Source organism: Bos indicus x Bos taurus, chromosome 3 (genome assembly GCF_003369695.1).
Source record: "Bos indicus x Bos taurus breed Angus x Brahman F1 hybrid chromosome 3, Bos_hybrid_MaternalHap_v2.0, whole genome shotgun sequence".
In the NCBI taxonomy this organism is placed as follows: domain Eukaryota; kingdom Metazoa; phylum Chordata; class Mammalia; order Artiodactyla; family Bovidae; genus Bos; species Bos indicus x Bos taurus.
In genome coordinates this window covers 51,293,666-51,306,568 of record NC_040078.1, presented here as the reverse complement: position 1 = coordinate 51,306,568, position 12,903 = coordinate 51,293,666, and the positions used below count along the sequence as shown (strand labels likewise).

The 12,903-nt window shown below is 37.4% G+C and overlaps 1 protein-coding gene across 4 annotated transcripts in view; it reads right to left on the bottom strand.

The window, feature by feature from the left end:
* GLMN (glomulin, FKBP associated protein) overlaps positions 1-12,903 on the bottom strand; it is a 44,942-nt gene that overhangs the window by 17,982 nt on the left and 14,057 nt on the right. For 3 of the 4 annotated variants that reach the window (XM_027536519.1, XM_027536521.1, XM_027536522.1), the window contains exons 8-14: positions 5,860-6,047; positions 5,404-5,457; positions 3,991-4,021; positions 3,796-3,885; positions 1,765-1,806; positions 1,592-1,665; positions 259-343 (exon numbers count right to left, since the gene is read on the bottom strand). In XM_027536519.1, coding sequence (XP_027392320.1) covers positions 259-343; positions 1,592-1,665; positions 1,765-1,806; positions 3,796-3,885; positions 3,991-4,021; positions 5,404-5,457; positions 5,860-6,047 — 564 coding nt within the window. The remainder of the gene's footprint in view (positions 1-258; positions 344-1,591; positions 1,666-1,764; positions 1,807-3,795; positions 3,886-3,990; positions 4,022-5,403; positions 5,458-5,859; positions 6,048-12,903) is intronic. The other variant, XM_027536523.1, reaches the window with a different exon arrangement.

Genomic DNA, 12,903 nt, shown 5'->3' with positions numbered 1-12,903 from the left:
TTAAAATGTAGTCTAATTAACTTTGATATACACTGGAAAACCAAGAATTTTGTGTGACTTGCTTTATGGAGATTTCTGCTTTATCATGGTGATCTGGAACCAGACCCATACTATCTCTGAGATGTGCCTGTACCCTAATATTAGAGATAGAAAAGGTCCATAGCGCAAGATTCCACATTAATGTATTCCACAAATGAATAAAAAGTCCTACAAAATAAAAGAATAAATTGATAATTGACACCTTAGTTATGCTCTTACCTTTAACGAAATGTCAATTTGATTTTTGATATTTTGAATAATAAAGGCCTCCACACCTGAGTGATTACTTGTACTCAGTAAGCACCTTTAAAGCAAAATTACAATACATTTGAAATTATCCTGGACTGCATTATAAATTAAATGATGATCAAAGTTTTACAAATTCAAATGGGCCATGTGTTATTTGCAGAAATAGGAAAAAACAGTGCAGACAATGACAAAGTCACCTGTTATGGCTACTGCCCTCACTAACTGGCAAATTCTATTTTAACTGGGTTTTTCCAAAAAGAAATTTCTATTAAACCAAATTTGAATCTTTTTATGCATATATGTGCAATGTGCATATATGCATTATGTGCAATGATCTAACACAACAAGTACAGTCACTAGTATAATAGCTTAAAAACTCCCCAAATTATTCCCTGTTTGACTAGTCTGGTTAGATTAACTTAATTGCAAAGAAAGGAAACTCAACCTGATCAACCTAAGAAGAAGGAGTTTTCTGGGTAGGAATACAGGTAGATCAGAATAGGAAAGCTGGTATAAGACCTAAGCATCAAACAGAGATTTCATAAACTGACTCTCATTCTTATCAAACAGAAATGAAGAAAAAAGGAATCAAGAGTGCTAGTATTGGGCAATCCCAAAGAACACTTCTTACTTAGCATGTTAACACTGCCCCAATTTGGTTTTAACTCATTTTTATTACCCAGGTATCAACAAACTAAGGTCTGCAGGCCAAATCCAGCCTACTGCCTGTTTTGTTTTATTAGAACACACTGACCCTTACTACAAACACAAAGTTGAGCAGTTGTAACAGAGGCTGTGTGGCCCATAAAAACTGTATTTACTTAGGGCCCTTTAAGAAAATTTGCTGATCTTCAAATCAGAGCTGCTAGAATCTTTTGGTCCTCAAACGCTACTATTAATAAGCTCCACTGTTAAAGTGAATAGGCTGTCAAAGGTTATAACTCCATTAATTTCAAGAGCCATTAATTTCAACTGTGAATAATGGATATTTATTGACATATATAAAGTTCTAGCAGAAGCCTTACCAATCTCAGTTTAATCTTTTCAGTCTACTTTAATTTTAGTGTATTTCAATTAATTGAACTGAAGTGTGTATATATATATAGTTTATTATGTAATATTCACACAATATATATATTTATATATGTATCCATAATTTTTGATTAATTCCTCTCTACCTATCAAAGAGAAGAGAGTGGAATTACATGCAAAACATACCAAAATACAATACTCTGGAATAATTAATGGCATCAATTTGGTTTTTAATCAACCACACATTTCTCAATTAACCTCTGATACATACCTAAATAATGTATATTTGCCTTGTGGATCCAATTTGTTAATATACAGCTGAAGCACAGCTAAACCTTTTTTCCTCTAAAATGGAACAAATAATACTGTTACATAAACTAAAGATTAAATTATTAAAAGTTTTCACTGAAACTCATTATTATTTAGTCCCAGATATTTACATACCAATGTCTCAATGGGGCAGAGGGTCATTACTTTGACTAAGCCCTGGAAATAAAAAAACAAATTTATTTCAAATATTAGATTATATTGACTACAAAGAAACAACTATATTATTAATGTATACTAAAAATTCAGAGAAACGAGGATAAGAGATTTAAAGCTGAAGTAATTTTTGCCTTAAGCCTTTCACTCTACTGTTATGCCTACAGGAAGCTAAGTACAATCCATTTTGTAACTGGTATTGAGTGGGTGTTACCAAGTGTATAGTTAGAAACACATAGTAATTTTCAATTATGTCTAGAGTGGCAAAAGAAATGAAATCAAACATGTAGAAATACAGTCCACTAATTTAAAATAATCAGACTTATTATATACTAACAGAAGCCAGAAAAACATTTACTTTTGCTTTATGACTTTGCCAAAGCCTCTGACTGTGTGGATCACAACAAACTGTGGAAAATTCTTAAAGAGATGGGAATACCAGACTCTTGACCTGCTTCCTGAGAAATCTGTATGCAGATCAAGAAGCAACAGTTAGAACTGGACATGGAACAACAGACTGGTTCCAAATACATCAAGGCTGTATATTGTCACCCTGCTTATTTAACTTAAATGCAGAGTATATCATGCGAAATGCCGGGCTGGATGAAGCACAAGCTAGAATCAAGACTGCCGGGAGAAATATCAATAAGCTCAGATACACAGATGACACCACCCTTATGGCAGAAAGTGAAGAAGAACTAAAGAGCCTCTTGATGAAAATAAAAGAGGAGAGTGAAAAAGTGGCTTAAAGCTCAACATTCAGAAAACTAAGATCATGGCATCCATTCCCATCACTTCATGGCAAATAGATGGGGAAACAATGGAAACAGTGACAGGCTATTTTTTTTGGCTCCAAAATCACTGCAGATGGTGATTGCAGCCATGAAATTAAAAGATGCTTGCTCCCTGGAAGAAAACCTATGACCAACCTAGACAACATATTAAAAATTAGAGACATTATTTTGCCAGCCATGGTCCGTCTAGTCAAAGCTATGGTTTTTCCAGTAGTCATGTATGTGAGAACTGGACTATAAAGAAAGCTAAGCACTAAAGAATTGATGCTTTTGAACTACGGTGTTGGAGAAGACTCTTGAGAGTCCCTTGGACTGCAAGGAGATCCAACCAGTCCATCCTAAAGGAAATCAGTCCTGAATATTCATTGGAAGGACTGATGCTGAAGCTGAAACTCCCATACTTTGGCCACCTGATGCGAAGAACTGACTCATTGGAAAAGACCCTGATGCTGGGAAAGATTGAAGGCAGGAGAAAGGGACGACAGAGGATGAGATGGTCGGATGGCATCACCGATGCAATGGTCATGAGTTTGAGTAGGTTCCAGGAGTTGGCGACAGACAGGGAAACCTGGCGTGCTGCAGTCCATGGGGTTGCAAAGAGTCGGACATGACTGAGCGACCGAACTGAAACTGATTTTTCTATTTAAATAGTGGAAAAACAATTTGCTACATTGACATCTAAGACCTATTTGGCTATGATAACAAAAAACTAATAAACAGGGGCAAAACAAATCACAGGAGAGAAAAACAAAATATTTTTGTAGTAATGAATTATATATGCCTTGATGTAGTCCTGAGGACCTGAGTTATGATAAAAGTAAAGGAGCTTCATTTTTCAAGGTTCCTACAGAACCAAAGTGTTAAAGAAGAAAGTTCTATTTCCCACTGGATGCTATACTGTCAAATATAGTAGCCACTAGCCACATATAGCTAGTGAAGGTTAAATTAAATAAAATTTAGAATTCAGTTCTTTATGTCACACCAGCCACGTTTCAAGTGTTCAATATGGCTAGTGGCTTTCAAACCGTACAGCACAGATAACAGGATACTTTTGCCATTACAGAAAGTTCTACTGGACAGCAAGGTACCAGAGTTTTCAAAGGATATGGAGAAAAAAGCAGGAAAGGAATCTGAGAAGAACTTAAGTTTAGAATAGAAAAGCAGCATTTTTCAAGATTAGAATACATATTTTACTTACCTGAGGTACAGTAAGAAAACTCTTGATTTCTAAGTACTGGTGAAGTAGACTGTTGTCCTCTATTCTCAATAAACCATTCTCCAACAGATCCTACAGATTAAAATATATGCAGAGATACAAATATGGTAACATCAACAGCTGTATTTGTTAACATGACTGTGTATTTAAATTATAATGGTTGCAAACAAATCTTACCAATCCTTTGGAGAAAACAGACTCCTCTGTTCTGGAAGAGAGTATTAAAATTTATCAACATGGTTTTCTAAATTGCTTTAGAATTATAAAGCAAAAATTGAATTTTAAATACTTTAAAAAAGCATATTAAGGAGAAATTCTTAATTTGAAATTCTTAAGTTGAAGAACTTAATCAAAATTCTTAATCCACCTTTGATCTGTCTTTTGATTTGGCTACTGATAGCAAAATTTACCATAATCAGTCCACTCAGGGCTTATTTCCTGGTATCAGATCAGTAGAATTTCAACACCAAGTGCTAAGAAATAAATTATGCCTGATATAATGCCATGTATTCTAATTGATTAATTGGTTAACTTTTAAATTCTTTATATATATCTATATATAAAGTAATGCTTTCCATTTATTTTTTAAAGGTTTACAATCATTGTTAATGAAATATTTAAGATCTGTGGCAAAAAATATGATCTTAGGCTCCAGGTTCTTGTTCTAACCATAAAAGGAATTAAAAGTGTTCCGTTTTTTGCCTCAATGACTAAACAGTTTGGAAATTTTAAGACTATAGAACTGAGTATTAAAATCAATACACATTCTCATCTTATGTATATAACAGGAACTGTGTAAAATCATTAACACATACACAATACAGTAAATTTACAGAGTTAGTAACTACTTGTGCCAGGAGACCCTTGGAAATTCCTGCCTTGTAGGCCGAGGCTTTGGACATTTGCCATGTAACAAATCTTCCTTCACCTGGGAAGAGACGGGATTAATAAACTGTCACTAGTATTCCTACAGGATAGCACTGAAAGGCCCTGACTGATCTCAAGAGAGAATTTCAACATGTTATAGAAAAAGAAAACAAACCATAGAGTTGTGCAAGATTCTTAAATATCTGGGAAAACTGCATACCTGTTACTTGGTAATTTTTTTTTAAAAGATAAAGTTCTTCTTATTGGTGCCTCAAATGAGAAAAGCCATTGAATGATATCACTGTCAATAATCTAAGCTATAAAAGGTAGAGTCTTTCAATGCAGTTCACAGATTGTATCCATGAAGCAAAACCATGGATGAATTTCTTTCTTGACCACCTCTCCTTAGATTGGAAGAGGCTGCAGTGGGATAGAGGTATTTTAATTTACCAACTTCTGAAATAAGCAAAGAAACCCTAGAAGCAGATCACTGGAAATTTCCTTAAAAGACAATATTTTAATATTATCTTTAGCTTAAAATAAGAAATTTTGTTGTAAACATCCCTTTGGTTCATTTCTGTCTCTTGTGAATACTTGCTTCACTATTTTATAAAATAATTAATTAACTAGGGTCTGGCAAAGACAAAGTAGTTTCCCTTGATCTTGACAAGGGCTATTTTAACACTATTATTTAATTCTGAGATGCCACTTAAATAATCTTACCTTTGTAAAAGGACTTCAATATGCCCCATATTAAACTGCAAAAGATATGATGGGCTAAAATAGAAAAAATGTATATATAAATACATACACATATACATGTACTTTTAGAAGCGCATATCCACTCAGGATTACATTAATAATCCAGTTAAAAGATGATGGCAATTTAGACCACCCTCTTGGCAACTGGCCCAACAGCTTCAAACCAGGCTCAGTTTAACACTTTCTGACTCTTGTCCCAATCATTCCTTATGTCTATTTCAATGCCTCCCCTCCAACCCTTTTTACTACTGATGATTACTGGTTTTAAAAAGATTATAGGCAGTAATACTTAGAATAAAAATAGGTTTTGTTTAAACTTCACTGAAAATGTACTAATACATTAATAAATATATGTTGGACATTTGATAAATGCGTTTGATGCTATTCCTTTTAGAATACATAAACACTAACTCCTACCTTAAGACCATTGGAAGCTGATCAATACTGATGCCCTGTACAAATACTAGATATGCCAGAGAAGCCATAGAGTCTGATAACTGTTTGTCTTCTTCTTCCTCAAATTCAAGATAATCCCAAATCTTCTTTTTCCTTCCATGATTAAAAATCATTTTGGGAAAAGGGTATCCAATTGCTGACAAAAATCCCTGTGAAATGGATAAAAAAGGAAGCTACAGCAGACACTCTACTGTGCCCTCTCGCACCCCATATTCACGTCCTATATAATCCTCTCCTCTTGAGCGTGGGTAGGACCTGTGAGACTTGCTTCCACCCAGCAGACTATGGCAAGATGCCACCCCATGATCAGATTGTGTTCTACAGCAAAAGTGAAGCGATTTTTGCAGATGTAATTAGAGCCCCAAATCAGCTGATGTGAGTTAAGAAGGGAGACTATCCTCTGTGGGCCTGACTTAAGAGGAACAATGTTTTTAAAGAGGATCCAGGCCCTCTTTAAGAGTCAGAAACTCACCTCTGCTGGCTTTAAAGAACTAAGCTGCCAAGTTATGAGGGGGCCTATTTAGAGGGCTATCTGGCAGGGAACTACAGGCAGCTTCTAGAAACTGAAAGTGGTCCCTAGCCAGCAAGAAAATGGAGTGTGTGTATGCTCAGTAGCTCAGTCATGTCCGACTCTTTCCGACCCCATAAACTGTGTGGCCACCAGGCTCCTCTGTCCTTGGAATTTTCTAGGCATGAAAACTGGAGTAGGTTGCCAAATGGAGACCTCAATCCTGTAGCTTCAAGAAGATGAATTTCTGCCAACAATCTGAAGGAAGTGAGTAGGAAGATGAAACAGTTCTGGAAATAGATGCTGGTGATGGTTACACAACAATGTGAATGTATTTAATGCCACTGAACTATACAGTTAATGGTTAAAATGGTAAATTTTATATATGTGTATATTACTCAGTCATGTCCGACTCTTAGTGACCCCATGGACTGTAGCCACCAGGCTCCTCTGTCCATGGAATTCTCCAGGCAAGAATACTGGAGTGGGTAGCCATTCCCTTCACCAGGGAATCTTCCTGACTCAAGGATTGAACCCTGGTCTCCTGAATTGCAGGCAAATTCTTTACCATCTTAGCCATCAGAGAATATTTTATAATTTAAAAAATGCTTCAGAGATACATGAGAACCTAAACACGTGAGACATACAAGTATCATGAAATGCCAATAGACTAATCAAATGAAGAATACTCCAGTAACAATGCTCTACCGACCACTGTCTGCTGGATATGGACTGGCTAGTAGGCTCTTGTGTTTTAAGAGAAAGAGAAGCATCCCCACGTGTGTTAACTACTACAGTTTCATGTTTGTTTTAAGAGGGGAAGGAAAGGCAAAAAGAGAGACTTAAGAAACACAAGATTGCTCCTGTGCCTTTTATTCTATTTCTAGTGTGCTAGAAAGCATCTGATCTTCAGTGTCCAATGAAATTAACCTGAGTTTTGGCTCTACCACTTATTAGCTGTGAGATACTGGGTTAGTTCCTAACCTCTCCAAAGCCTTAGTTTCCTTATAAAGAAAATGACATAACACCTATGTCAATATTTATTGAGAAAGTTCCACCAAAAAAGTTCAAGAAAGTTAAAGGCCACAAGAAACTACTAAATAGAAGTCAAAAGGGAATGACAAAAACAGCTAAGTCAGGACGAACACTGATGTTCCACATAATCACTAATTTATTCAATAAATACTTGAGTGCTAGGCACTGGGCCCAATATTGTGGAGAATGAGAAAGCTAAATAAGACTTTTCCAGTCTTCAGGGAGTTAAAATCTGCCTATCCCAGATGGCTCCATTAGTCATTTCAAAACATAAAAAAGAACCATGGAAACTCATCCCCAGTCACAAGAGACTGCTATTCAGCTACCAGATGCTAAATACATATTGATTTTCGAAGCTACACATTATTATAGCTATAAAACAAAAACTGACTATATTGATTCCAAATGTCCTATTAATAATGAAGTTTCATTTCTTTATCCAGCCAGTACTAGATGTTGTTCTTTTCCCCGCAGAGTAAGGTTAGCCTTTTAAAATTTCGTTATATGTAACCAGATTCTACAGTGCTGCTGCAGATATTTGGGGTTAACCTGTGTCCCAATTAGAGCCTTCACTGTCTATCCACGTATCACTCAACTGACTTGCTCAGACCCAACATACCTGACCCACTACAATTTCTCATGGCAGTCTTTGCCCTCTCATGGAATGTTCCTATGCTGCAACCCTTGGGGCATTCAAGCAGTACTCTGCCAAAACAACCTGTGCCAGAGGGATGGCTGAGATGTGCCACATTTACCTATCCTTCAGCAGCACCTTCTCACTTCATTTCGTGCCCCAATTTCATCTCTATTTCTTAACTGCTTTGTGCTTCTTCACTGCTGGCTCTACTTGTAACGCTCCTTCCACTGAGATCTTAGAACCTCTTCCTAACACCCTCAACCTCTTCATAGGATGCTTGTTGTAGCTCAATGCTCTAATTAAACCAGACTGGTTTCTGGTGGGAGCTGCTCATTCTCTCCCATCTCTTACATTGCACAGCCAGAAAAGCAGCAGCAGGAAGGGGTGGTATGGATAGAGGCTTAGTATTATCTTAGTTCTTCCTGCACTCTCAGGCAAAAGCACATATTCCTTTGAAGCAGATGTCATAGTGCCCTTTATCTGTCCTCATCTCTGTCATATGCTGACTTTCTGGTCATTTCCCCATGTTCACTGAAGGCTGGTATCTGCTCACATGCCTTTTCTCTATCCAGCTCCTGCTATGATCCTGGAGTTATGCAGATAACTCCTACAGCAGGTCAGCCTCATGGTGTTTCTGACCACTAAATTCTAATGACCTTAATTTCTAATCCATTTTGGCACCAAATTCCATCCTGGATCTCTATCAACATTTGGAGCTATTCCATATTAGATACCTAAACTCCAGCATCTCATTTTCTGACCACAATTTCTTATCTCTCCTACCAACCTACTTATCTACTTCTGACTTCTCTAGTATTATGATGCCTTCATTTTTAACCTACCCATCTGTCCCTCCTTAATCCACTTCTTTCCCTAACCAACCAATGCACTATTATTTGAACTATCTGCACCCTATATTTCCTTTAGCTACGTGTACCCAATAAAATGCCAGCCTTGGAAAGACAGCTACAATTCACCTTTCTACTTCAACACCCAGACAGCTGATACTACTGGAGAAAAACCACACAAATACTTATTTCTACAGCTGTGGTCTTCAACAACAAACGCCAAGTGCTCAGCACTACTGACTAATGCTTTCCTGGTCTTCTACCTCTCTTTTCATTCCACTCAATATTCCAAATCTTTATCAGTTTTCTGAAGCCCCCTGTTCAATCCTCATTTCTACCTCCTCATTCTTAAGAAATATGAGGCCAGTGGGTCTGATTCCCTTGATGATAACACTCCATTTCTGCTACAAATTTTTCTACATGCATATCTGTTCTACATGTTCTTCCTCTCCAGGTGTCCTCGATCCTGTGCCCAGCTGTCTGCTCTCCTCCTGCCACATTACTTCAGTTATTCCATAACACTTTTCTTTTCCCCTCTGATGGTTTCCACCCCTTTAGCCTATAAATATGCTCAAGCCTCCCTATCTCTCCCAATTACCTTCATGTCTTCTCTACTGCCTCTTCCTTACTCATCCAAACTCTTCTAAAGTATAGCTTATATCAGTTATCTCCTTTGTCTCATTTTTCATGTACTCCTTTATCTACTCAACTGATTTTTGTCTCCCACAGTCCACTCAAATTGCTCTTGCTAAGATTATCAATGGCATCTACTTCCTAAATCCAGTGGATGCTTTTCAACTCCAATTCTATAGACTACTTCTGCTGCATTTAACAGTAGCAATCATTTCTTTCTTTCTAAACTCTACCGCTTCAGTTTCTGTGATATTTTCATCACTGCTTTGCTCTCCTTTCTTGGTCTCTCTGATGGGCTTGTTTATGAGCTGGTACCCTACAGGGTAAAGCTGAAAGCTAAGTGCTGAAGAATTGATGATTTTGAACTGTGGAGTTGGAGAAGACTCTTGAGAGTCCCTTGGACTGCAAGGAGATCAAACCAGTCAATCCTAAAGGAAATCAATCCTGAATGTTCATTGGAAGGACTGATGCTGAAGCTGAAACTCCAACACTCTGGTCAGCTGATGTGAAGAACTGACTCATTGGAAAAGACCCTGATGCTGGGAAAGATTGAAGGCAGGAGGAGAAGGGGATGACAGAGGATGAGATGGTTAGATGGCATCACTGACTTGATGGACATGCGTTTGAGCAAGCTCTGGGGGTTGGTGATGGACAGGGAAGCCTGGAGTGTTGTAGTCCATGGGATCGCAAAATTTCAGACATGACTGAGGGACTGAATTGAACTGAACCCTACAGGGTTCAGCCCTGAACTCTTTTCTCACACCGATTCACCTCTTTAGGTTAATCTCATCACTCTTATTCAAAATTTGCTCCTTAAAAACCTGCTCTGTCTGGGTATTAGATATACATATATATATATATATATTTTAGAGATAATTGTTAATCTGGTTAGGGGTCATATGGCATTGTGGTTATGTTTTTTAAAAAGTCCTTACCAATTAGAGAAGCATACATAAAGACTCACAGACTAAAGGATATATCTAGGACTTGCAATAAAATACTACAGCAAAAAGGGGGGAAGGGATAAATTGGGAGACTGAGACTGACATACACACACTACTGTATATAAAATAGATAACTAATAAGAACCTACTATATAGCATAGGATCTCTACTCAATACTCTGTAATAACCTACAATGGAAAAAAAAATCTAAGAAATCGTGCATATGTGAATAAGTGATTCACTTTGCTGTATTGTAGAAACTAACACAACACTGTAAATCAACTATACTCTAATTTAACACATTAAAAAACACATTAAACTACCTTTACATTGCTTATCAACTCCAAAAGAAAAGGGGGGGGGTAGGCTAGATAAAACAAGATTGGCAAAAATGTTAATTGTTAAAGTGAGGCAAGGGGTACATGAGACTATGTTACATTGCTCCCTCTACTTTTATGAATGTCTTTAAATTTCCACAATGAAAAAAAATTTAAAGCACAGAACCCCCTACTCCTTGCTTGTGTATTCTCTATCTCAATTACTGGAACCTATACCTGTCCTATTATTAAGCAAAAAACCTTGTCCATAACTCAACTTTTTTACTATTTTTCTAAATTCAGTCTATGACCAAACTTTGCAATTTTATCTACTTATTAAGTTCTCAAATCTGCCTTCTCTTCCATTCTCTTATCATTCTCTCTTAACTTAACTCTCATCATTCTCACTTAACTCCCAAAAGATACCTAGCCAATCTCCCTACTTCCATTCTTATTTAAGTTCAACCTCCATTACAGTGGTGAACTCAAAACAGTTTGATTACATCACTTCCAGTTTTAAGTTTCCAACTTTCATAGCCATGTTCTTAAAACGGGGTACATATATCACAAATGGTGAAGTCTGTACTGTTTCCAGAGGTTTATAGTGTACTCTCGCTTGCCACAATGAAGCCCCAGGTTTTTATATACTCCTGGGAAAAATCCATTCCCCCTCCCTCTTCATCACTCATAACCTCTTCACTACTATTTAACTACATATCTGTTTATATCAGTTACCAATCATCTCTCATCTTAGAATCTAGCTTCTCTAAAGTTCTGGCATCTTCTCTCCTAATTCCATCTCTCCTCAAATTTCAAATTCTGAATACAGAGGGCAGACTACAAGGTATACACGAATTCTGACTAAGCAGAGGTGTGGTGCCCCTACCCCTTGAACATGCTCAAGAGTCAACTATATGTTAGGATCTTAAAAAAAATAATAATAATAAATATATATATAAATAAAACTATTAAAGGAGAAAAACATCTGGAAGGTGGTGTGAGATAACAGAAACTATATATGGGTCTCTGCTACTGGTTGTTGGCACAGTGTTCCTGTTGTTGTTCAGTCACTAAGTCGTGTCCAAACTTTTTGCGAGCCCATGGGCTGCAGCATGCCAAGCTGCCCCCTCCTTCACTATGTCCCAGAGTTTGCTCAAATTCATATCCACTGAGTCAGTGATGATTAACCATCACATCCTCTTCCGCCCTCTTCTTTTGCCTTCAATCTTTCCCAGCATCAGGGTCTTTTCCAATGAGTTGCCATTTCACATCAGGTGTCTAAAGTACTGGAGCTTCAGCATCAGTCCTTCCAATAAATATTCAGGGTTTATTTCTTTTAGGATTGACTAGTTTGATCCCCTTGCTGTGGAAAGGACTCTCAAGAGTCTTCTCCAGCACCACAATTTTGTCAAAAGCATCAGTTCGGTGCTCAGCCTTCTTTATGGTTCAACTCTCACATCCATACATGACTACTGGAAAAACCAGCTTTGACTGTACGGACCTTTGTCGGCAAAGCGGTGTCTTTGCTTTTTAATATGCTGTCTAGGTTTGTCATAGCTTTCCTTCCAAGGAGCAAGTGTCTTTTAATTTCATGGCTGCAGTCATTGTCAGCAGTGATTTTGGAGCCCCCAAAAATAAAATCTGTCACTGCTTCTACTTTTCCCCCTTCTATAGTGATGGGACTGGATGCCATGATCTTAGTTTTTTGAATGTTGAGTTTTAAACCAACTTTTTCACTTGCCTCTTTTATTTTCATCAAGAGGCTCTTTAGTTCTTCTTCACTTTCTGCCATTAAAGTAGTATTATCTGCATATCTGGGGCTGTTGATATTTCTTCCAGCAATCTTGATTCCAGCCTGTGATTCATCCAGCCCAGCATTTTGCATAATGTTTCAGGGTTCCTGAAACCTTTTCTAAGTGATAAGAGCACTAGGAACATCTGTTCTAATATTGGTGTCTAACCCTGTCCTTGACAAAGTGCTCTAAAACCTCTGTAAATTTCTGTTATAAGACAGTAGAAGCATCTTTTGTTCTAGTAAAGAGACTCTGAGTGGGCACTAAGATGGCTCCTGGGTAGGGGGTGG